Consider the following 23,093-nt stretch of genomic DNA (forward strand, 5'->3'; position numbering starts at 1 on the left):
TCCTCACTTGATGCAGTAATTTTAGCTATGACGGTCCCACCTGATGACGGAGACTTGTGTTGCCTCCGAAACGTCGTGATTTATCATTTTATTTCTATTATTACTTCTATTAATTTTATTTTTTACCTACGTGACTTTACCGAAAAAGCCTAAGAGTATATATTCACCATTTGAGTTAACGACATTTCGCTGGCGATTTTCAACAACCGGGCTTCATCGGGCTATTTGCCAACGACGCGTTTACGTTAACGGCACGTTCATATTTACGCTATCCAACCCAACAAAAAATTACGAATGATATTGGGTTCGCGAAAAAAACTCTTGGTGTTTGTTAAACGGAATCGATGCGTGAAGTGCTTGGGATGCGTAACCATGGCAGTATAGCCATAGGAGAGCGAGAGAAGGAGCGAGAGGGGGGAAAGAGAGAGTGCTGGCACAGTCGGCCCGCTCCGAAAGCCGTAAGCTGACCCGGCGGAAACCACAAACGCTCAAGACGGGATCCGCAATAAACACGCCAGCCCCAGCAGCATTCCCAGCGCCGTACAAATTTATCCTTTGCGGCGTTATATTTTTACGTTACGCGTCTGTGCCGTGGGCGGGCGGGCGGGTGGTCGTGGAGGGGGTAGGGGTTGGTGCGGATCGCGCCGCACATCGCGTTCTGCCCGCCCCGTAATAAAAACCAGCAGGGAAGTCGAGCAATTCATTTGGCCTCCTCGGTGCCACGTCCTGTATTGCGTTACGCTTGCAGTGGGAAGTGCCTGCCCAACACTCCCCCCCCGTAATCCCCGTGCCTTGAGCCAGCTGTATCTCCCTCGCAGGTCGCGCCCCCCCGGGCTCTACTCGGTTCAGCCGATGCGCTACTACGCCCCCCTCTCCGGAGGTCTCTCGCTTGCATCGTCGACGGCTTGCCGCCCGAGGAATGCTTAGCAGTGCGTCTATTGGCAGTTCCGCCGAGCCGAATTCCTTTAAAATTGTATTGCGTGCAACACATTCACTCGTTCGTTCGTTTGCACGTCGTTCATTCACGCGACGTGGACGGTCATTCGTTGCGCACGGTCAGCGTCGCCACCTGTGCACGCCTCCTCCGGGCGGCGCTTGCAGCGCGTGAGCGAGGCGCCGTTGTGGTCTCGGCCTGCTCGTAACGGCCCCCCGCTCGCCCAGGTGTCGCTCCGCCGCAGCGGCCGCCGGCACATGCACGCAGGCGCTCCCGTCATCGCCAGACTTGCCCGCGGATCTTATGACCCCGATGGAAGAGGCTCTCAGCTACTCGCCGCGGTGGCTAGTAGATGTTAACTACCTCGCCTGGTATACAGGAGGTCGTGGGTTCGATCCCGACCCTGACGCCTGCTGCTGTACATTTGGAGTTTGCGTGTCTCTCTCTCTCATCTTCATGATCACGGTGGTGAGATGTTAACTACCTCGCCTGGTATACGGGAGGTCGTGGGTTCGATCTCGACCCTGACGCCTGCTGCTGTACATTTGGAGTTTGCGTGTCTCTCTCTCTCATCTTCATGATCACGGTGGTGAGATGTTAACTACCTCGCCTGGTATACGGGAGGTCGTGGGTTCGATCCCGACCCTGACGCCTGCTGCTGTATATTTGGAGTTTGCGTGTCTCGTTCTCTCACCGTGGTCGTGTGGATTTTTATCCAGGTCCTCCAGTTTTTCCCTCCACATTTAGAATCAACATCATGCATTGAAAGTGTTTTGCTGCTATAAATATCCACATCATAGGCCACGTCGTGGAGCTCAGTGCGCCTTACCTGGTAAAATAAAAAGTTTGGTTTTCTAGCTTGGTTCATACATAGACTGGCACTGCCCTCGTATCTGCGCCGGATACATAGTTGTGGTGGGGGGGGGTGGTGCATGTATTTACATTGAACTTATTTTCGTACAGTTACATAGCCAGCCGTGTGAATCGGAGGTAGCGGGGGGGGGAGCTGTGATGACGTCACTACGTTGATGTGGATGGTGACATCACCACCGTGCACTTATCCGCCAGCCAGCAAAACTTTTTTTTTCTTCACAATATGACATACAATGTATGAATGGCAGACACAAGGCTAATTGAAATTCCTTAGGCCTTTCCAGATTCTGATTCGTACATTTGGATGCTGTCGATGATAGAGAAACCCTTTCCTAAACCAGTGTAGATTGGTGCACCCCCAGGGTCTCGCGTTTGCAGTCACGTGAGCACCGAGTAAGCAGCCCACGGTAAAACCACGATGAAGGCGCGAACGGGCACGGTTATTCCACAACGCCGATCGTTTTCCCCGCCGATACTCGGAAGTAAACTCCCCGGCCACGACCCGCACGGTGTGGGGAGGCCGTCATCCGGCAGTGAATTGGCAAAAAGGTTTTGGTGCATATCGGCAGTGTCACGGTGAGAGAATTCCAGGCGTGCTCGAGGTTTCATACTCTTAGTTCTTTCGGTAAAGTCACGTATGTAAAAAATGAAATTAAAATTAATTAAAAAAATAATTTTAATTTAATTTTTTACCTACGTGACTTTACCGAAAGAACTAAGAGTATGAATCCTTGCAGTCACGAAAGCTTCAAATCTAGAAAGTGCTCGAGGTTGTCTGCACCAGCTTGGCTGCGTAAAATCACTTAAGAAGCTGGAACCTTCCCAAAAAATATTAACACGTCTGGCGACCATGGAAGAACATTCAACGCGTGACAATGAAACGGTTATTTTTAATTCTCGCAGCTGTAATTTAGCCAAATTAAGTGCTCCCCTGCAGTTAATGTGGCGGGTATTATTGTGCAGTCATTGGTGACCGAGCTGAGACCATCAACCCACTACGCTTGAGAAGCCGGTTTAATCACCACTCGGTCTATGCGAGTCTGTTGGTCTCTACGTAAATCTGTGGGTCTCTGTGCGAGTCGTGAGTAACCGGGGCTAGACCATCAACTCCGCTGCACTTGGGAGAACCTGGTTTAATCACGGCCAATCTGAAACCTGGATTCGAATCCAGGAACCTAGCGGTGCTACAGCTCAGCGCTCTGACTTCTGAGCCACCGGCCTCCTAAAAAAAAAACCATTGCCACTTCAAGTGGCAAATTGCATATTAAATTTCGATTTAAAGCTTTCGTGACTTCAGGGATTAATCTTCTTGGTTCTTTCGGTAAAGTCACGTAGAAGGGAAGTAATAAAATAATAAAAATAAAACAATAAAATAATTCTCACGACGTTTCGGCCACAATGCAAGCAGCCGTCCTCAGGTGAAGACCAGACGCTGTCTCCCGAAACGTCGTGAGAATTATTTTATTATGTTTTATTTTTATTATTTTATTACTTCCCTTCTACGTGACTTTACCGAAAGAACCAAGAAGATCAATTGCATATTGTGCGCCACTCACACTCGCCCCACCCACCTGTGATAGAGCACGCAATGCCCAGCACGCCTGGTCAACTCGAACGTTTCACTTAAATGTCACGACCATCAATATGCTTTCTACGGGCCTCAATTTAACCGTGAAAATTGGGTTCCATTTAAAACTTTTGTGGCGGCATCCGTCCCATTTGGGGGACGGGGAGCGGGAAGGGCACATTTTCGCAAGCTGTCACGTTCTCATCATTAATGTTACAGTCTTAACCCCCACGCACACTGTTGGCGCTTGCCTGACGATGCGAGACAACGGTTCGGTTAACCGGGATCTTGATCCATCAAGACAGCTGCGTCTAAATTCTCATTTTGTGGTTTAGCTTTTGCCAGGTTCGGCAGGAGGGAAATAAATCGTCGTCATTATTGTCCCCAGCGCACAAATAAGCACACGGTCGGAGTTTCCACCGAGAGAGAGAAAACAGAAGCACGTAGATCTAGGAGCGGGCGTTGTCATCGTGGAAAGAAGAGGGGGAGATGATGGTCGTAAGACGAGGCTGGAATGGCAGCCAAGAGGGGAGGGCCTCGTGTCTGGGATTGTGACCGCTGCAAGGAAGCATCGGCGAAACCAGCTCCAGTGGAGGAGTTGAGACGGCTTCCATGTGGCATTGCTACATCGTGAGAGATGATAACGCTGAAGCTATTTGAACTGTTATATATATTTTTTTAACCAGGTAAGGCCCACTGAACTATGTAGCTCTTTTTCAGAAGCGACCTGGCCACAAATGATTGCTCAACGAGGTGGGCTTATCGTGTGGACATTTACAGCAGCCGAATACTCTAAACGCGTGACGTCGATTCTAAACGTGGAGAGAAAAACCGGACGACCCGGGGAAAAAAATCCACGCGATAGACCACAACCTCTAAATAGCCAGCAGTGGATAAAGAATGCCGAGGTTGATTGTTACCATGCTCCCAAGCTCTTCCATGCTTGGTTTCGTTAGCCGCGCGAAAAGTGGCCAGAACCGTTTTTTTTGCTCGTTTGTTTTTTTCTGCAGACAAACGGCAAATTCCAAACGTGAATTGGCAGCCCCCCCTCGTTTGGACTGTTTGTGCTTGAAAAACTATAGTGCATATTTTCGTCTGGGGGTCATACACACAATGCATAATGATATAGTTAATGGGAGCCGAATATCGCTAGGCCAGGGAAATATGACATCTATGTCCATCGGTGTCCATCTGTTGTCACGAAAAATACCAAAAGCTACAAAACTCGATAGGTTTGGCAAACAAAATATATTAAAACATGTAAATATGATGTTTGCCAACATGTAATTCAGTCCACAATAGAGGTTTTTGGGTTAGAACGCGTAAATGTTTAGATGTGTTGTTAAAACCATTCGACACAGCCAATTATAGTAAGGGTTGTCACGTAAACAGAATGTGGCCAATTCGTCACTAGTACAGCACTAGTGTGTAGTGTATAGTGTAGTGTACTAGTACAGCACACCGGTGTGTTGGAGAGTTAAGCCACAACATTAACAATTCAGTCAATGTATTTAGATTAAGTCCTCTTGAGCTAAGAAACTCTCGTACAAAGGTAACCAAGTACAATCACATTCATTTATAATCTTATAATTACTCTACAACAGAGGATCACGGTACATGAATGCCATAACCACACTGGATATTCGGCCTCAAATCGGTTGTTTAAAAAAACACTCCAATAAAAGAAAAGTGATGACGCTGGGGAAGCCACGGGGAAAGCCGCCTTAATGATCCTTCCATGGTTACGGTTCCATGCTAATGTTGAGGCCCAAGCTGACGGCCTTCATGGGTGTTGCCCTTTGGCTCATCTTCCGTTGTTCAATTCCATCGGCTGCTCTCGCGACCGTCGGCGGCAAGCCCGCGATGGTTGCCCGCGACGTTGGCGAAGCCGGCGGGCTCGAGAGCTCAAGCGTGGCCGCAGCTTGGGGATGTGACGAAGTGGGGAGGGGGTGGCATGGGGGTCGGGTGGAGTGAGGCCGGGGGTCGGGTGGGGTGAGGCCCCGGGGGGGTCGGGTGGGGTGAGGCCGGGGGTCCGGTGGGGTGAGGCCCCGGGGGGGTCGGGTGGGGTGAGGCCCCGGGGGGGTCGGGTGAGGTGAGGCCGGGGGTCGGGTGGGGGGGTGAAGTCCCGGGGGGGTCGGGTGGGGTGAAGCCCCGGGGGGGTCGGGTGGGGTGAGGCCCCGGGGGGGTCGGGTGGGGTGAGGCCCCGGGGGGTCGGGTGGGGTGAGGCCCCGGGGGGGTCGGGTGGGGTGAGGCCCCGGGGGGGTCGGGTGGGGTGAGGCCGGGGGTCCGGTGGGGTGAAGCCCCGGGGGGGTCGGGTGGGGTGAGGCCCCGGGGGGGTCGGGTGGGGTGAGGCCCCGGGGGGTCGGGTGGGGTGAGGCCCCGGGGGGGGTCGGGTGGGGTGAGGCCCCGGGGGGGTCGGGTGGGGTGAGGCCGGGGGTCCGGTGGGGTGAAGCCCCGGGGGGGTCGGGTGGGGTGAGGCCCCGGGGGGGTCGGGTGGGGTGAGGCCCCGGGGGGGTCGGGTGGGGTGAGGCCCCGGGGGGGTCGGGTGGGGTGAGGCCGGGGGTCGGGTGGGGGGGTGAAGTCCCGGGGGGGTCGGGTGGGGTGAGGCCCCGGGGGGGTCGGGTGGGGTGAAGCCCCGGGGGGTCGGGTGGGGTGAGGCCCCGGGGGGGTCGGGTGGGGTGAGGCCCCGGGGGGGTCGGGTGGGGTGAGGCCCCGGGGGGGTCGGGTGAGGTGAGGCCGGGGGTCGGGTGGGGGGGTGAAGTCCCGGGGGGGTCGGGTGGGGTGAGGCCCCGGGGGGGTCGGGTGGGGTGAGGCCCCGGGGGGGTCGGGTGGGGTGAGGCCGGGGGTCGGGTGGGGTGAGGCCTCGGGAAGTTTGGCCTGGAGCGGAGGCTCTGACCCAAAGGCGACAAAAGCCATGTGGGACAACTCGTTTTATTTTCAACATGCCAAGCGGCCAACAACAAACGCCACTATCAGTGGTGTCGTAGCTAAGAGCATAACACGATCAATGTTTGTTTGTTTGTTGAACTTCTTTCGCACCGCACGTAGCCAACCGTGCTAATCGGAGGTGCAAATTGAACAGGGTTGTACGAACTTGTGATAAGAGACGATGATGATGAAGGATGATGATAGTGAGAGGAGGGAATTTCAAAGTGGAGCAGTGCGAGGAAAGATAGCAGATCGAGCAGGGGTGGCCAACCTGTAACCGACCAAGAGCCAAAGGAGTACCTGTGCGTTGTGTAAAAAGCAAAGTGCATAAATAAGTTCATATATTGACTTGAAGCTTTCGTGACTGCAGGAATTCATATTCTTTTGGTCTTTCGGCGAAGTCACGTAGATAGGTTCAAATGAATAAAAATAAGAAATATAAAATAAACAAAAAACTACGACGTTTTTCTCACAACATAAACGATTGATTGTGATCGAAACGTCGTAGTTTTATTTTACGTTATATTTACTTGTATTAATTTGTACCTATCTACGTGACTTTACCGAAAGACCCAAAGAATATAAGTTTATATATATTGATATACATTGACAGTTTTGGGCAGCGCACGGCAGATGTTCATTTTCTCTTTGGGCTGTTGCATTGAGTTGATGCATTGGGATGATGCATTGGGATGATGCATTGGGATGATGCATTGGGATGATGCATTGGGATGTTGCATTGGGATGATGCATTGGGATGTTGCATTGGGATGATGCATTGGGATGATGCATTGGGATGATGCATTGGGATGATGCATTGGGATGATGCATTGGGATGATGCATTGGGATGATGCATTGGGATGTTGCATTGGGATGATGCATTGGGATGATGCATTGGGATGATGCATTGGGATGATACATTGGGATGTTGCATTGAGATGATGCATTGGGATGATGCATTGGGATGATGCATTGGGATGATGCATTGGGATGATGCATTGGGATGATGCATTGGGATGATGCATTGGGATGATGCATTGGGATGATGCATTGGGATGATGCATTGGGATGATGCATTGGGATGATAGTCTCTGCTTCTGTGATAGCACGTGCTAAGCTATGCCCCTTCGATAGAGCCCGCGCGTGTGGTGGTTTAAAGATCTGCGTGCGAGTCTGGAGGGACGCCGGTTTGCCGGCGTCAGTTAGCGATAGAATATCGATAGGCGGGCGAGTGATTCGACTCATCCAGTGAGTGTTTGTGGCGGTGGCGGTGGGGGCCGGCGTTGAAAACCCACGAGCAATAAAATATCTGGAATAAAAACAAGAGCATGTTACGGTTCAAGCGGTCAAAATTCCTGCTGGTGCACGCACGTCACGTCCCGTGTCCTTGCGTGAGCTCCCCTGGGGAAGAGCAAGTGACGATTGTGCGAGATCGCTGGGTTCCACCGACATCCGATGTCACTTTCAACCCCGCAGGATATGTGTGTCTGCGACTGTTGTGTGCCTGTGTCTTTTGTGTTCCTGCGTGTTTGCCTGCGTGTGTGTGCCTGTGTGTGTGCCTGCGTGTGTGTGCCTGCATGTGGCACCTGGGTCTGCCCCGTGACCTCCTGCCAGCGGGCGTTCGACACTTCACGTGGCCTCAAGGTGCACATGGCCTGGCACAAGCGTCGTGGTGACGTCACCGCCACTTAGTGGCGAATGGCGGTTGTTGTTGTTGTTGTTGTCCCTGCTTGTGGGGAGCAGTAGTGTGGCGGTTAGCGCTACGCCGCGCTACCAACCCAGCGGCCCGATTTCGATTCCCGCTCACGGCCAACTCCGGTGAAGATTATCTGAACTGGTTCTGGGTCACCCCTCGGTCGGCTCGGTCTCAAATTAATTCCTGGTTGCGATGTGTAAACATCGCCACTGGAGAGACAAAGGCGGCTTGGCGTGGTGCTGGCCACCCACACCTTCTTTCACGTGCCGCATCGTACATAGGTGCTCCTCGCTAACTGCACTTGCCCCGAAAGTCTATTCGGGCTCCAGGGCGGCGGGGGATCTTTGCCCTTTGCCAGTGTCTCTCGGTCTTCTGGGAGCAGGACAACAAGCGGGGATAATTTCCCTAGGAAACATCTGCTTCCGCGCAGCGCTGCAACCGTCGGCAAAAGAAAAAGATGCGTTTCCGCGACACGGGAAGCGCCGATGTTCTTCCCCCGTCTTCGTCGGCTGCGAATGCGCGCGCGTCGGCCGTGCAGAGACGCACGCATCGTAGCGAGGGCGCTCGCTCGCACGTGAAACAAGTTCCGACGGTCGTGAAACTCAACTGGGGGAGTCGAGTTTGGTGGTGGGGGGTGGGAGGGAGGGAAAGTGATTTTGGCGCGTCGCGGCCCGGATTGAAAATTTCTCGCGGTGAGGATCGCGCGGGGAAAGAATAAGCAGAAGCAGCAGCAGCAGAAGCAGCACCAGCAGCAGCAGAAGCAGCATAAGCAGCAGCAGAAGCAGAAGCAGCAGAAGAAGCAGCAGCAGAAGCAGCAGAAGCAGAAGCAGCATAAGCAGCAGAAGCAGAAGCAGCAGAAGCAGCATCAGAAGAAGCAGCATCAGAAGCAGCAGAAGCAGCAGAAGCAGCACCAGCAGAAGCAACAGCAGCAGAAGCAGCAGAAGCACCAACAGCACCAGCAGCAGAAGCAGCAGCAGAAGCAGCAGCAGCAGCGGCGTGCGAGGCTGGGGCAGAGAAGTGCGGTTGCGCCCGATATCTTTGCGTACACACATACAACCGAGCAATACGCGCGTCGAACTGCGCGTGCGTGGCGGAGTCGTTGCGCCCTGGTACATGACGGACTCCTTGACTTAGGCATTTCGCCGCGCGTCCTGGGGCACAATGATGCCGTTCGATCTTCCGCCGAGCGCTTTTCTTCCGTAGCCGTGTTAATGGGTGGGATGCCCCTGGGAACGTGTGCGTGCGATCGCAAGGTGCCGTCGCCTGAATGTAGTCGGGGCTATTTGTTGTTTGTTGTTGTTGTTGTCATCGTCACATTGCTGGGAGCAGGCTTTCCCCCCCCCCCCCCCTAAGGCCCACAACCACAAGTGGCCAGCACAGTTCCAGTTTCGATTTAAAGCTTTCGTGACTGCAGGGATTCATCTTCTTGATTCTTTCGGTAAAGTCACGTAGAAGGAAAATAATAAAATAATAAAAATAAAACATAATAAAATAATTCTCACGACGTTTCGGCCACAACGCAAGCAGCCGTCTTCAGGTGGAGAACAGGTCTGTCGAGAAGACAGACTCTGCAGCAGAAGCAGCCCTGTTCTCCACCTGAAGACGGCTGCTTGCGTTGTGGCCAAAACGTCGTGAGAATAATTTTATTATGTTTTATTTTTATTATTTTATTATTTTCCTTCTACGTGACTTTACCGAAAGAACCAAGAAGAAGACAGTTCAAGTTGTAATAGATGAAGAGTGTAACAGGTTTCATGGTTTGCAGAAGGCTTTTTTTATTATTGTTGTTATTATAAGAGCTTTGCAAAATTAACAATAGGAAGGAATTTTGAAAGCGGGGCATAGGGATGGGAAGAAATCCCAATTGCGGTAATTTACTAATTACAATTTTTCTTAATTAGCCTGCTCTTGTGAACGTCGTCGGGATCTTGATGGAAGCCCACTGCGCGTTGGGATTAGTTTTAGTTTCTCTTCATTCACCACTAGCGAAATAATAAACCAGGGACTCGCGCACGAGGTTCCGTACCGGATGCTCGCGATGCCGTGAAGAGAAAGGGGGCAGCAATATCACCGGCTTAAATTTCGATTTAAAGCTTTCGTGACTGCAGGGATTCATCTTCTTGGTTCTTTCGGTAAAGTCACGTAGAAGGGAAGTAATAAAATAATAAAAATATAATGTTTTATTTTTATTATTTTATTACTTCCCTTCTACGAGACTTTACCGAAAGAACCAAGAAGATATCACCGGCTTGTCGGCAGGCGCTGGAGTGGATCGTTACGTTGGAGGCTTGCAAGGGTTGGCGGCCTGCTTGATGGGGGAGGCCTTCATCCAGCAGTAGATTGACCGTGGCTCATGATCGTGATGATGACGGTGATGGATGGTTCTGCTGTAGTGGGTATGGGGCAGGATGCGTGCCCAGAAGGGATGGTGATGGCCGGTGAGTGAGACTGCTAGAATTCTTTTGCTATTAAAATTTTACCAGGTAAGGCCCACTGAGCTACATAGCCCTCATTCATAAGTGACCTGGCTATCACGAATGATAGCAGTGACGAAGTGGCTTATCGCGTGGAAATTTACAGCAGCCAAATACTCTACAAACGCGTGATGTTTGATTTCTAAATGTAGAGAATAAAAACCGGAGGACCTGGAGAAAATTCCACGAGATCACGGAGAGAGAGAAACGCAAACTCCAAATATACAACAGGTGTCAGGGTTGGGATTGAACCCACGACCTCCTGCATACCAGGCGAGGGAGTTAACATCCCGCCACCGTGATGGAGAGGCAGGCAGCGTATGGGACACACAGCCGAGAGGACGTCCACTGCAGAGAGACGGAGCGAGGAAATCTGCTCGTGTGCGGGCGGGAGATGGATGGTCGTATCGTGAGACCGTCGTAGATGGGGGGGAGGAGGGGGGGGGGCTTCATCCAGCAGTGCATTGATCATAGATACACAAATAAGATAAAAGCACAAATCCGTAACACGCCACATAGTTTGTCGTTTCATCTTCTTGGTTCTTTCGGTAAAGTCACGTAGAAGGGAAATAATAAAATAAAAAAAATAAAACATAATAACATAATAAAACAATGTTTTATTTTTATTATTTTATTACTTCCCTTCTACGTGACTTTACCGAAAGAACCAAGAAGACGAATCCCTGCAGTCACGAAAGCTTCAAATCTAAAAGTTGGTAGTTTGCTTCGTAGGCGCGGGAAACCACTGGCACAGCGGGAGGGCGGCTCGAACCGCCGCTGCCAACGATTTCCCAAGCTCTGTGGCCCTATATTGGGATGTTTGGGCAACTCCACGAATTACTTTGCATCTTTACCGCTGATCACCATGGCGGCGACGACGATGGCGATGCTGAGATGCGCTTCGTCACGAACGTGCCGTGCGGCTGAATCCGACTGCCCAGCGGGACGGAAGGAAGGAAGAGGAGTTATCGCTTCCCGTTGCAGAGCGCCACGTGTAGTGTGTGTGTGTTGGTTTTGGACAAAGTTCAAAACGGGGTGAAATCCGCTCGCATCTGAGCCACTCGCTTCCTTTCCACGTGCTCCCTCCCGCTCGGCACCAAGAGACTGCCGCCCCCCCCACCCACCCCCCCAGCCATAATATACTGGATGTGGTGTCCCGGGTGCGGAAATATTTCCCGAGCCACCGGTAGTTTTTAATATGTAGCTCATGACTCGTAGCCGCAGCCATAGTGAGAAAGGTATACTGGACGTGGTGTGCCGGGCGCAGCAATACCGAGTCGCCGGTAGTTTGGAATGTTTGACTCGTAGCTGCTGACTTCGCGCCACGGTGGTGAGATGTTAACTACCTCGCCTGGTATGCAGGAGATCGTGGGTTCGATCCAGACCCTGACGCCTGTTGTATATTTGGAGCTTGCATGTTCACTCTCCCCGTGGTTGCGTGGTTTTTTTATCCGGGTCCTCTGGTCTTCCCCCTCCACATTTAGAAACGTTGTGTCTTAGAGTTATTTGGTTGCTATAATTTTCCACGTGATAAGCCACTTCGTTGGGCTATCATTTGTGGCCAGGTAGCTTCTGAAAAAGAGCTGTACAGCTCAGTGGTAAAATAAATATAGAAACATAGTTTTAGTTTTTAGCGAGAGAGCTCTTGACTGAATGTGGTGTGCCGGGAGGCGTGGAACTATTGTGCCCACCGAGGAAGACCCTGCTGAAATTCAGCCCTGGATTGGGGGGCCGGGCGGGTGGGGGTGGGGGGGGGCACGACATTCCAGTCGGTTCCCTTGACCGGTGCCCGTGGGCACGCGCTAGAGAGGGGAAGCTCGCACCGCGCAGAACCGACAACCCACAACCGCCCTGCACCGACCTTCCCCGAACCGTGCAGATGTCCTCGGCAAAGGGGAAGGGGTGGGAGTGTGAGGGGAGGGGCGGGGGGCGGGGGGGGAGGTCACGTGGGTGTTGTGTTCGGGGTGCCGTGTGATGATTGCGTGCGGCTGATCTCGGCTTCCTGGGGTTCAAATTCCCGGCCACGTCTCACGCCTGCGGCCAGTCGCATCAGAACTTGTCCGGGCTCAGCCCCCGCGGTCCACTCGGCCAATACCCTCTCGTGCTTCGCGTGAACTGTGGCAGGGACTGCGATGATTTATACAAACTGTATGTGCCTGTTATGAAATTGTGAGATTTTCTATTTTTTTTGCACACTTAGTTTGGGGTGTTAGGCGGGGGGGCGGGGGGGTGCAGGGGGTTTCTTTGACCCCTGCAAACCACATTAAGCCAACGAAAATACACATTTGGTACCGCTTGTAATAAAGCGAACGATCGAGTGCCCCGAGCGGTCACGTCAACATCAGCGCTGGGGAATCGAAGGCGGCCAGGTGTCGCGGTGCCGGACGACCCGCGGCCGCCCGTCTCGCGCGACGTGCCGGCACTTGATGGGTGCTCGCCAACAGCACCTGCCCTGACGGTCTGCTGACAATCCGCATGGCGGGGTGGCCGTCGTTGTGCATGTGTGCGCCTGTAGGGAGCCGCTGTCCCATGCAATGGCTGCTCCGAGACCCTCGTCACGCTACGAAGCGACGCCTGGCTTCGGAAAGTCCCAGCTGCAGGTCACCGGTAAGGCCAGCGCACGCGAGCACACGCGGGCACACATTCATACGCACACACGCGGGCGCACGTACACATACGCACGTACACATACGCATGTACACATACACATGCACACGCGTGAGCACACATTCATACGCACACATGCGGGCGCACGTACACATATGCACGCACACATACGCACGTACACATAGGAACGTATACATACGCACGCACACGCGTGAGCACACATTCATACACACACACGCGGGCGCATGCACACACGTGCACGTGCGCGAGCGAACGCGCGCACGCGAATACACACACACGGGCCCATCCATGCACGTAGGTGGGCACACGCACACACGCGGAGAGATGGAGTGGGTCGTAATAGTCGGAGACTGCAAATGAATTGTTTAAGAAATGGATTACCTAACCGGTTATCGGTTTTATTACTGGGATAAACAACTAAATAGTTGGGAAATAAAAGTCTCGCCTCTGGTGTGCGCACGTTTGTTGAACGTACTTTCGCGCCGTACGTGGCCAACCCTGCCAATCGGAGGTGTTGCTGGACGAAGAGGTGACCGTTTATTATGTTGTATTATTTATTATTTTATTATTTCCATTCTACGTGACTTTACCAAAAGAACCAAGAAGATGAAAAGGTGGCCGTTCGAGGGAGGGGCGTGTTGGTGGCCATCCTAAACATCGTCATCACCCACATCACGTGCTGGGCATGGATTGTTGGGGGGGTTTCCATCCTTCGCATGTGAGGACGTCTGCCTAGCCGCCATTTTTAAACAGGCCCGAGTAATCGACCTTTTAAAATAATTTAACGATTATTATTTCCCGCCTCCCCCCCCCCCCCCACCGATTAATAAACATCATCGGCCGATCATCCCGGCTCGATTGATTCGACTTTTCCACTTGACCGGGCACGTTGAGGAAATACGAAAACGTATCACGTGGCCCAGTGCGCCATTTGTGTAACGAAGCAGTCGCCATGGTTCCGTAATATGTTGTTCGGATGGTAAAGGTTGGCAATGCGGGTTGCGGTGCAGGGACATACGTCACGGTGCATACAAAATCCGCAGTTACGTTTTGTAGGGAGCTGAAAAGATGCGTGTTCCGATGCCCGGGAAATATCGTGTCTTGTGTTTCTGGTTGTCCATCTGTCCATCTGTCTGTCTGGGGACCCCTCGTGTTGGTCGTGAAAAGTACAATACTAAACTCACCCAGCAGCTCACCAGCATCGAAACTGAACTAACCACACCGTTCACCAGTACGAACCTCACCACACAGCTCACCAACACCGCTACTAACTCACCATACAGCTCACCAACATCGCTACTAACTCACCACACAGCTCACCAACACCGCTACTAACCTCACCACACAGCTCACCAACACCGCTACTAACCTCACCACACAGCTCACCAACACCGCTACTGACTCACCACACAGCTCACCAACACCTCTACTAACTCACCACACAGCTCACCAACACCGCTACTAACCTCACCACACAGCTCACCAACACCGCTACTAACTCACCACACAGCTCACCAACACCGCTACTAACTCACCACACAGCTCACCAACATCGCTACTAACTCACCACACAGCTCGCCAACACCGCTACTAAACTCACCACACAGCTGACCATTTATTTCGAACGGCTTTTTGTGCGCTAGTTTGTTGTCCTTCCCCCGCACCTCCGATGAGCACGGTTGGCTACGTACGGTGCGAAGGAAGTTCAACTTGCATGCGTACAGTCATACCAACACCCATGGCCCGCATCTGGGTGGGTAGTTTGCGAGATCGGTAATGAATAATTTGGAATATCAAACGCATTGAGTTTGTGCTCGTTGCGAGCGTGCGTTAGAATGTAAGGAGAGGACTGCGAGGGCTGCGAGGGCTGCGAGGGCATTCACACTCATTGGTATGGGCGTGTGTCTCCACACGCACATTCATTTGTGCAGTTGGCTCTGCGGACCACATTGAGGCTCCCTTAATATATCAGCTTGTCAGCTTGTGTGTGTGTGTGTTTACCTGATCCACATAACACCCCCGGTACTCAAATCCCTCCACTGGCTGCTAATGCAACCCTGGATCGATTTCAGCGTCGCACCAACATTCTTTATGATGCCACTCCATGGACTCTCTCCCATCTACCTCTCCCCTCTCGTCTCACTCCACTCCCCTCCACGCACTCTCCTGCCTCTCCCCTCTCGTCTCACTCTACTCCCCTCCATGCACTCTCCTACCTCTCCCCTCTCGTCTCACTCCACTCCCCTCCACGCACTCTCCTGCCTCTCCCCTCTCATCTCACTCTACTCCCCTCCACGCACTCTCCTACCTCTCCCCTCTCATTTCACTCCACTCCCCTCCACGCACTCTCCTACCTCTCCCCTCTCATCTCGCTCTACTCCCCTCCACGCACTCTCCTACCTCTCCCCTCTCATCTCACTCTACTACCCTCCACGCACTCTCCTACCTCTCCCCTCTCATCTCACTCTACTCCCCTCCACGCACTTTCCTACCTCTCCCCTCTCATCTCACTCTACTCCCCTCCACGCACTCTCCTACCTCTCCCCTCTCATCTCACTCCACTCCCCTCCACGCACTCTCCTACCTCTCCCCTCTCATCTCGCTCTACTACCCTCCACGCACTCTCCTACCTCTCCCCTCTCATCTCACTCCACTCCCCTCAACACACTCTCCTGCCTCTCCCCTCTCATCTCACTCCACTCCCCTCCACGCACTCTCCTGCCTCTCCCCTCATTTCACTCTGCTCCCCTCCACGCACTCTCCTACCTCTCCCCTCTCATCTCACTCCACTCCCCTCCACGCACTCTCATGCCTCTCCCCTCTCGTCTCACTCTACTCCCCTCCACGCACTCTCCTACCTCTCCCCTCTCATCTCACTCTACTCCCCTCCACGCACTCTCCTGCCTCTCCCCTCTCCTCACCTCACTCTACTCCCCTCCACGCCCCCACCTTCCTCTCCCCTCTCATCTCACTCTACTCCCCTCCACACACTCTTCTGCCTCTCCCCTCTCATCTCACTCCACTCCCCTCCACGCACTCTCCTACCTCTCCCCTCTCATCTCACTCTGCTCCCCTCCACGCACTCTTCTGCCTCTCCCCTCTCATCTCACTCTGCTCCCCTCCACGCACTCTCCTGCCTCTCCCCTCTCATCTCACTCTACTATTGTATGCCGGGTGTGTAGGCATACATGCCTACAAAATAATTTTTTTTTTGTGGGTGGGGGAGGGTGGTCAACAATTGTGTGAACCCTGTTGGATCAATTTTTTGTTGGATCAACTTTTTACCCCCACATCTGGGAGAGGGGGGAGGGGCGTCCACTTTCTCTAACTTTTTGATTCAGGCCTTCTTATCATTTAGTTGACGGACAAATGGACAAACGGAATGCCGGGCTTCTATGATAGATAACACCCGGCGTAGATACAGCCGGCATAGATACACCCGGCGTACATACACCGAGCATCGTGGCTGCTGAGTGTAGTCCGCTGAAGTGTGAACAGCAGTTTGGCAATTTGATAGGGGAGGCCAAGGAAGAGAGCCCTGGTTAAGGTCAATGTGTCATGCCCCAAGTGAGGCATGTTTTGGCAACTGTTCGTGACAAGATAGGCGCGCTGGTATCAGTTTGAGCATTGGCAGGGCTTAAGTGTAGGATGATCGGAACACAGCAATGGAATGGCTGAGATGTTGCGAGAAGGTAACCACCACCTCGCCTGGTTTACGGGAGGTCGTGGGTTCAATCCCGACCCTAATGCCTGCTGTATGTTTGGAGTTTGCTTGTCTCTCTCACCGTGGTTGTGTGGATTTTTCTCCGGGTCCTCCGTTTCTTTTTCACTCCACATGCGTTTCGAGTATTTGCCCGCTATACATTTCCGCGTGATAAGCCACTTTTGTTGGGCTATCATTTGTGGCCCGGTCGCTTCTGAAAAGGAGCAGATACTGCCCGGTTGGCCTCACTTGGCAAAGTAAAACATAGTTTAGTCGTAGTTTTAATTTCAACATATCTTGCATTTTTTCACAACACATGAAACACACCCACGCGGTTACGTGCCCCTCCGTGCCGACAACCGGGAAGAAAAAGCACGCACACGCATTCTGCAACGCTTCCCCGACACGCGGAAGTGATTTTATTTGCGATGGTTACGTCACGCCGCCACGCAGCCCGACGCGATGACGTCACGCGTAGCGGCCTCATCGGGACAGGAAGTACGCGTTACCATTTTTGGCCCCTGGGTTTTTTTTCTTGGGAATCCTTTAATCGTTGGGTCTCGCCCTTTAAATCAATCGTGCAGCGGGTGCTAGCAGATGTTAACTCCCTCGCACTGGTATGCAAGAGGTCATGGGTTCGATCCTGACCCTGACGCCTGCTGCTGTATATTTGGAGTTTGCGTGTCTCTCTCTCTCATCAACTTCACGGTGGCTAGGAGATGTTAACTACCTCGCCTGGTGTACAGGAGGTTGTGGGTTCGATCCCGACCCTGACGCCTGCTGCTGTATATTTGGAGTTTGCGTGTCTCTCTCTCTCTCATCATCTTCACGGTGGCTAGGAGATGTTAACTACCTCGTCTGGTGTATAGGAGGTCGTGGGTTCGATCCCGACCCTGACGCCTACTGCTGTATTGTGTGTTTTCTCTCTCATCAACTTCACGGTGGCTAGGAGATGTTAACTACCTCGCCTGGTGTACAGGAGGTTGTGGGTTCGATCCCGACCCTGACGCCTGCTGCTGTATATTTGGAGTTTGCGTGTCTCTCTCTCTCTCATCATCTTCACGGTGGCTAGGAGATGTTAACTACCTCGTCTGGTGTATAGGAGGTCGTGGGTTCGATCCCGACCCTGACGCCTACTGCTGTATTGTGTGTTTTCTCTCTCATCAACTTCACGGTGGCTAGGAGATGTTAACTACCTCGCCTGGTGTACAGGAGGTTGTGGGTTCAATCCCGACCCTGACGCCTGCTGCTGTATATTTGGAGTTTGCGTGTCTCTCTCTCTCTCATCATCTTCACGGTGGCTAGGAGATGTTAACTACCTCGTCTGGTGTATAGGAGGTCGTGGGTTCGATCCCGACCCTGACGCCTACTGCTGTATTGTGTGTTTTCTCTCTCATCATCATCACGGTGGCTAGGAGATGTTAACTACCTCGCCTGGTCTACAGGAGATCGTGGGTTCAATCCCGACCCTGATGCCTGCTGCTGCTGTGTATTTGGAGTCTGCGTGTCTCTCTCATCATCATCACGGTGGCTAGGAGATGTTAACCACCTCGCCTGGTCTACAGAAGGTTGTGGGTTCGATCCCCAGCCTGACGACTGCTGCTGTATATTTGAATTTTGCGTGTCTCTCTCTCCCCATGGTCGCGTTATTTTTTTCTGAGTCCTCCTGATTTTTCCCTCCACATCTAGAAACGACATCACCCGTTCAGAGTATTTGGCTGCGATACATTTCCAGGTGATGATGAGCCGCTTCGTTGAGCTATCGTTTGTGGCCAGTTCGCTTATGAAAATAGAGCTACATAGCTCAGTGGGCATTACCTGGTGACATGAAAGATAGTAGTAGTAATATTGGATGATCATTATTAGAGCTGTCATGGACCCCCGCCACCCCCCTCCAATTAACAACACTTATGATTATTTTATAGATTTGCATCGTTCATGCAAATTGCACTATACCAAGCTGGAAGGCTGCCAGGCGGTGAGCCGGCGCCGTTTGGCTACGTACGGTGCGAAAGAAGTTCAGCATACATACAATTGCTCTGCAATTCTCTCTATATTAAGATGTTTTCAGCCACGTATTGAGTGTTTCTACACGTGGAAGGAAACCGCAGCAACCCGGAGAAGCCCCACGTTCTGAGGGGGGCGGGGGGAGGGGGCAGCAACAATTTATCCCACAGGCAGAAAGTTTCACAACATTGCCGCGTGGTGATCCGCTCACCCTCGCTGCCGCCTCCGCAGTGCGGGGGATCACAGGCGGCCACGTGCAGCGAGGCCACCACCGCGGCCCGGCCACAGACAGGCAGACGGTGGGCAGAGCTGACTCGTGACGCCGGAAAGCATTTAAAATGCGTGCGTTCAGTCAATCGCCTGACCTTCATCGTGATTGGCGGGCTACGGAGCATGAACCATCATCACGCAAACTCCAGTCATCCTCGCAGCAGTGGATTTTTGCCTAACTGTCAAACCAAGACAGTCACCACATCGCGCGTTCAGATGCGCTTCTGCGGCCGTCTGGAACGCTCTTCCTTCCTATATTAAGAAGCCACTGGGAGCTATGCACTTTCAAATCTAAATTGAAACGACTCATTTTTTTAGAACTGCCTTTTTTCTGTTAGTTTGTTGTCCTTCCCCCACACCTCCGATCAGCACGGCTGACCACGTACGGTGCGGAAGAATTTAAATGATCGCGAAGCTGAACGGGGAGGGAGGGGACGGGGAGGGGGGGGGGGACGGAAGTGATTTGGCGCATCGCATCCCGGATAAACATTCTAGCGCCGAGGATCACACGAGGAAAAAGTAGCAGTGATGCGAGGCCGGGGCAGGGAAGAGCGTTGCGCCAGATATATTTAGGAACCTCTGCACCCCCCCCCCACCTCTCCTGGGGCTACACCTGAACTGTTGCGGCGGGAAATGGCAAGCCAAGCGGCGATGCCCCTTCATTGAAGGGGCGGAAAACGTAACACCTAGAACTTAAAAGCCTTACGCGTTAAACCTGGAACTTGCGAGTCGTTTTGCCTCCGCGCAAGCAGCGGGGGAAGAAGAAAAAAATACTCCAAACCCCCCCCCTCCCCCACGGGTAAGAGCCGTTCTCAATTAGTGGCAATTGATTAGCGGGTAATTGTTACTGCGGTGGGAATGGCGGCTCCGCTGTTGACCTTGTCAAGCTCGTCCTGCGGCAGGAAAGACTTGGGTGGTCAGGTGACAAGAGGCGTTACGTTGCGTTTATCGGAGTCGTCATCATCGTCGTCCGCCACGGTCAAGCCACTGCTGGATCAAGGCCTCCTCAGCCAGGCTACTGCCGTCACGCTCCCGCGACGTAACAATTCCGCCCGGCGCCTGCACACGATCCGATCGCGCCGCTCCATCTCCTGCTCGGTGGTCGCCCTCTCTCCTCCCCATGCCTGAGACTAACTGCGTCGTTAGTCTCCGGCATGGGGAGGCCTTGGTCCAGAAGCGGGATAGATCATGCGTGATGATTCAATTGTGATTGGACCAGGAAGGTCTGAACCGGTGGTTCTTAACATTTACTGCAGCCTTGCCATGGTGGCGAGATATTAACTACCTCGCCTGGTATGGAGGAGGTCGTGGGTTTGATCCCGACCCTGACGATGCCTTCCGTATATTTGGAGTTTGCATGTTCTCCCCGTGTTCACGTGGATTTTTCTCCGGGTCCTCCGGTTTTTCCCTCCACATTTAGAAACGTGCGTTTAGAGAATTTGGTTGCTATACATGTCCACGTGAAAAGCCGCTTCGTTGGGCTATCCTTTGTGGGCAGGTCGCTTCTGAAACACATTCCTGCGGAGGGAGCTGGTAGGAACGTTGGGTTGCTCGGTCAATGGCCAGGGTCAACGGCGGCGTGGTGTATTCCGCAAATATGGCCGACTGTGAGGGCGGGCACAAGCCGGCGTGAGTAGGTTAAACGTTGAGTTTTATAAGGGCACCACGGGGTGACCAGCCCCTCCCCACCCAGCCCCACCCCTCCCACCCCCCACCCAGCCCCACCCTCCCTACCCAGCCCCTCCCCACCCAGCCCCTTCTCACCCTCCCCACCCCACCCAGCCCCTCCCTGCACGACGGACGGACTGACACAATAATCCCCTGTGGGCTGGTGTAACCAGGAGGTCCCTACCAGTAAAAAAGCTAAATAGCTCAGTGGGCCTTACCTGGTCAAATAAAAATAGTTAAGTTAGTTAGTTGACCTGGGTTCCCGGTAGCTTGACCTGGGTGTCAGCTCTGTCACCAATAGCTGCACAAACAACCCACTGTGTCAAATTTTGTTCTGCGCTTAGTTTGGATAAATTACAGCTGCAAGAAGGATGAATATATATTGTTTTATTGTTTTCTTTTTTAGTTTACCAGGTAATGCCCCACTGAGCTATACAGCTCTATTTCTGAAACGACCTGGCCACAAATGATAGCTCAACGAAGTGGCTTATGTGGCAATGTATAGCCGCAAAACACTCTGAGCGCACGTTGATTTTAAATGTGGAGGAACTGGAGAAAAATCCACGCGACCACGGGGAGAACATGCAAACTATGAAATATACAGGCGTCGTCAGGGTTGGGATCGAACCCACGACCTCCTGCATACCAGGCGAGGTAGTTATCATCGCCTAGCTACCGTGACGCCCACGTATTTACAGTTGGTACCCACCGCAGTATTTACCAGGGCGGCCACCGGACCCGACCCACAGACCTCTTCAACGAGCGGCAACACTCGCTAGCGCCCCGACGCGTCCACCGCCCGCCCACCGGATTGTAACTGGGAGAAAACGAGATGGACGCTGAAAATGTCGTCATCGTCATCATCGTCATCATCGTCATCATCGTTGTTGTTGTTGCTGACTCTTGCAGTGGTGAGCGCCCGGCTGCGGGAGGTCAAGAAGTCGCTGCTGGGGTCACGTCCGTACGTCGAGCTGGTGGTCGATGGTCAGCCGGAGTCGTCCAAGAAGACGGACAAAGTGAACAGCGTCACCCACCCGCGCTGGGATGAGCACTTCACCGTGTACGCAGCCCCCCTCCCCCCAACCTCCGCCCCCCCTCCCTCCCCCATTCGTACGGTTGCTCTCTCACCGTCGCGTCTTGCTCGCCATTGTGTGATTTTCTTCGATGTTTTTTATTATAAATTTTTGAAATTAAAAATTGTAACAAAAAATTATATTTCAGTAGGAGGCCCAGAGAGCGCAAGCCGTGTGACGTCGGGTTTCTCCGATGGTGTTGACGTCGTCGGCATCGTCATCACAGTCGCGATCGTAGTCGTCATCGTAACCGTCATTCGCCATTCGTTGCCGTCGTCTGACATGTGGCCCACGTGGAAGAGTGGCCCAAAGTACCCTCTGGAAGGGGGCTCTCTGGAGCCTCCCCTATTGGAGGCCCCTCCCGCCAGCAGTAGCATTGAGAAACGATCAATTGCAGGGCCGCACCTTTATCATCAGTCTCTTCGTCATCGGCCGCGATCCTGCCCACCGTTGTCGCCCCGGTCGCTGCCGAGTGATTTCACCGTTCCGGCCGGCGTGCGTCCCCAGGCTCGTGACGCCACACAGCAAGGTGGAGCTCAGGGTGTGGAACCACCACGCGCTGCGCTCGGACACGCTCGTCGGCAAGACCATCGTGGAAATCTACGAGGCGCTCAAGAGCAACGAGGGGAAACGTGCGTGCGCCCCCCCCCCCCCCCCCGCTTACCGCCGAGTCTCCGCTCGTCAGTCGTCGCGTGTTTTTGTGATACATTTATTCGACGAGGCTGCGTTGGCGGCGGCGCACTTGGTGTAAATAACGGGCCCGTGCCCGCAGCTGCAGTAGCTGCAGCTGCAGTAGCAGCAGCTGCAGTAGCAGCAGCAGCAGTAGCAGCAGCAGCAGCAGCAGCGCCTTTTGGCTCTGCAAAGACAGTGGTCAACGCTTCCCGCGTGCTTTCAGATGTGCTTCTGCGGACGTCTGGAACGCTGTCTCTTCCGATATTAGTAAGCCTCCAGAGCTATGCACTTTTAAGTCATCTAGTTTGAAAACTCGTTTCTTTAGATCTGCTTTTTTTTGGTTGAGTTAGTTGTCCTTCCCCCTCGCCCGCACCTCCGATTAGCACGGTTGGCTACGTACGGTGCGAAAGAAGTTCTAGGTACATATACTCATCTGCCCAATCAGACGCAATGTACGTTTTCAAGTTTGTTTAGTTGAGCATGGCTAGAACTTGACGTTCACATTCTTAGTAGGGGATTGTCACTTTGCCATCAGACCTTACGTAAATTGTTGGCGTTTGTCTTGATTCGGCCTGAGATCCAAGAAAACGTATTTTGCG

At 53.0% G+C, this 23,093-nt stretch overlaps 1 protein-coding gene across 1 annotated transcript in view; it reads left to right on the forward strand.

Annotated features, from left to right (window-relative positions):
* Positions 1–23,093, forward strand: part of LOC144949660 (NEDD4-like E3 ubiquitin-protein ligase WWP1) — a 70,192-nt gene that overhangs the window by 25,411 nt on the left and 21,688 nt on the right. The window contains exons 2-4 of the mRNA XM_078879647.1: positions 12,989–13,080; positions 21,659–21,809; positions 22,330–22,454. Of these exons, the coding sequence (XP_078735773.1) occupies positions 13,008–13,080; positions 21,659–21,809; positions 22,330–22,454 (349 nt within the window). The 5' untranslated portion in view covers positions 12,989–13,007. The remainder of the gene's footprint in view (positions 1–12,988; positions 13,081–21,658; positions 21,810–22,329; positions 22,455–23,093) is intronic.

This window comes from Lampetra fluviatilis, chromosome 54 (assembly GCF_964198595.1).
Source record: "Lampetra fluviatilis chromosome 54, kcLamFluv1.1, whole genome shotgun sequence".
Lineage (NCBI taxonomy): Eukaryota > Metazoa > Chordata > Hyperoartia > Petromyzontiformes > Petromyzontidae > Lampetra > Lampetra fluviatilis.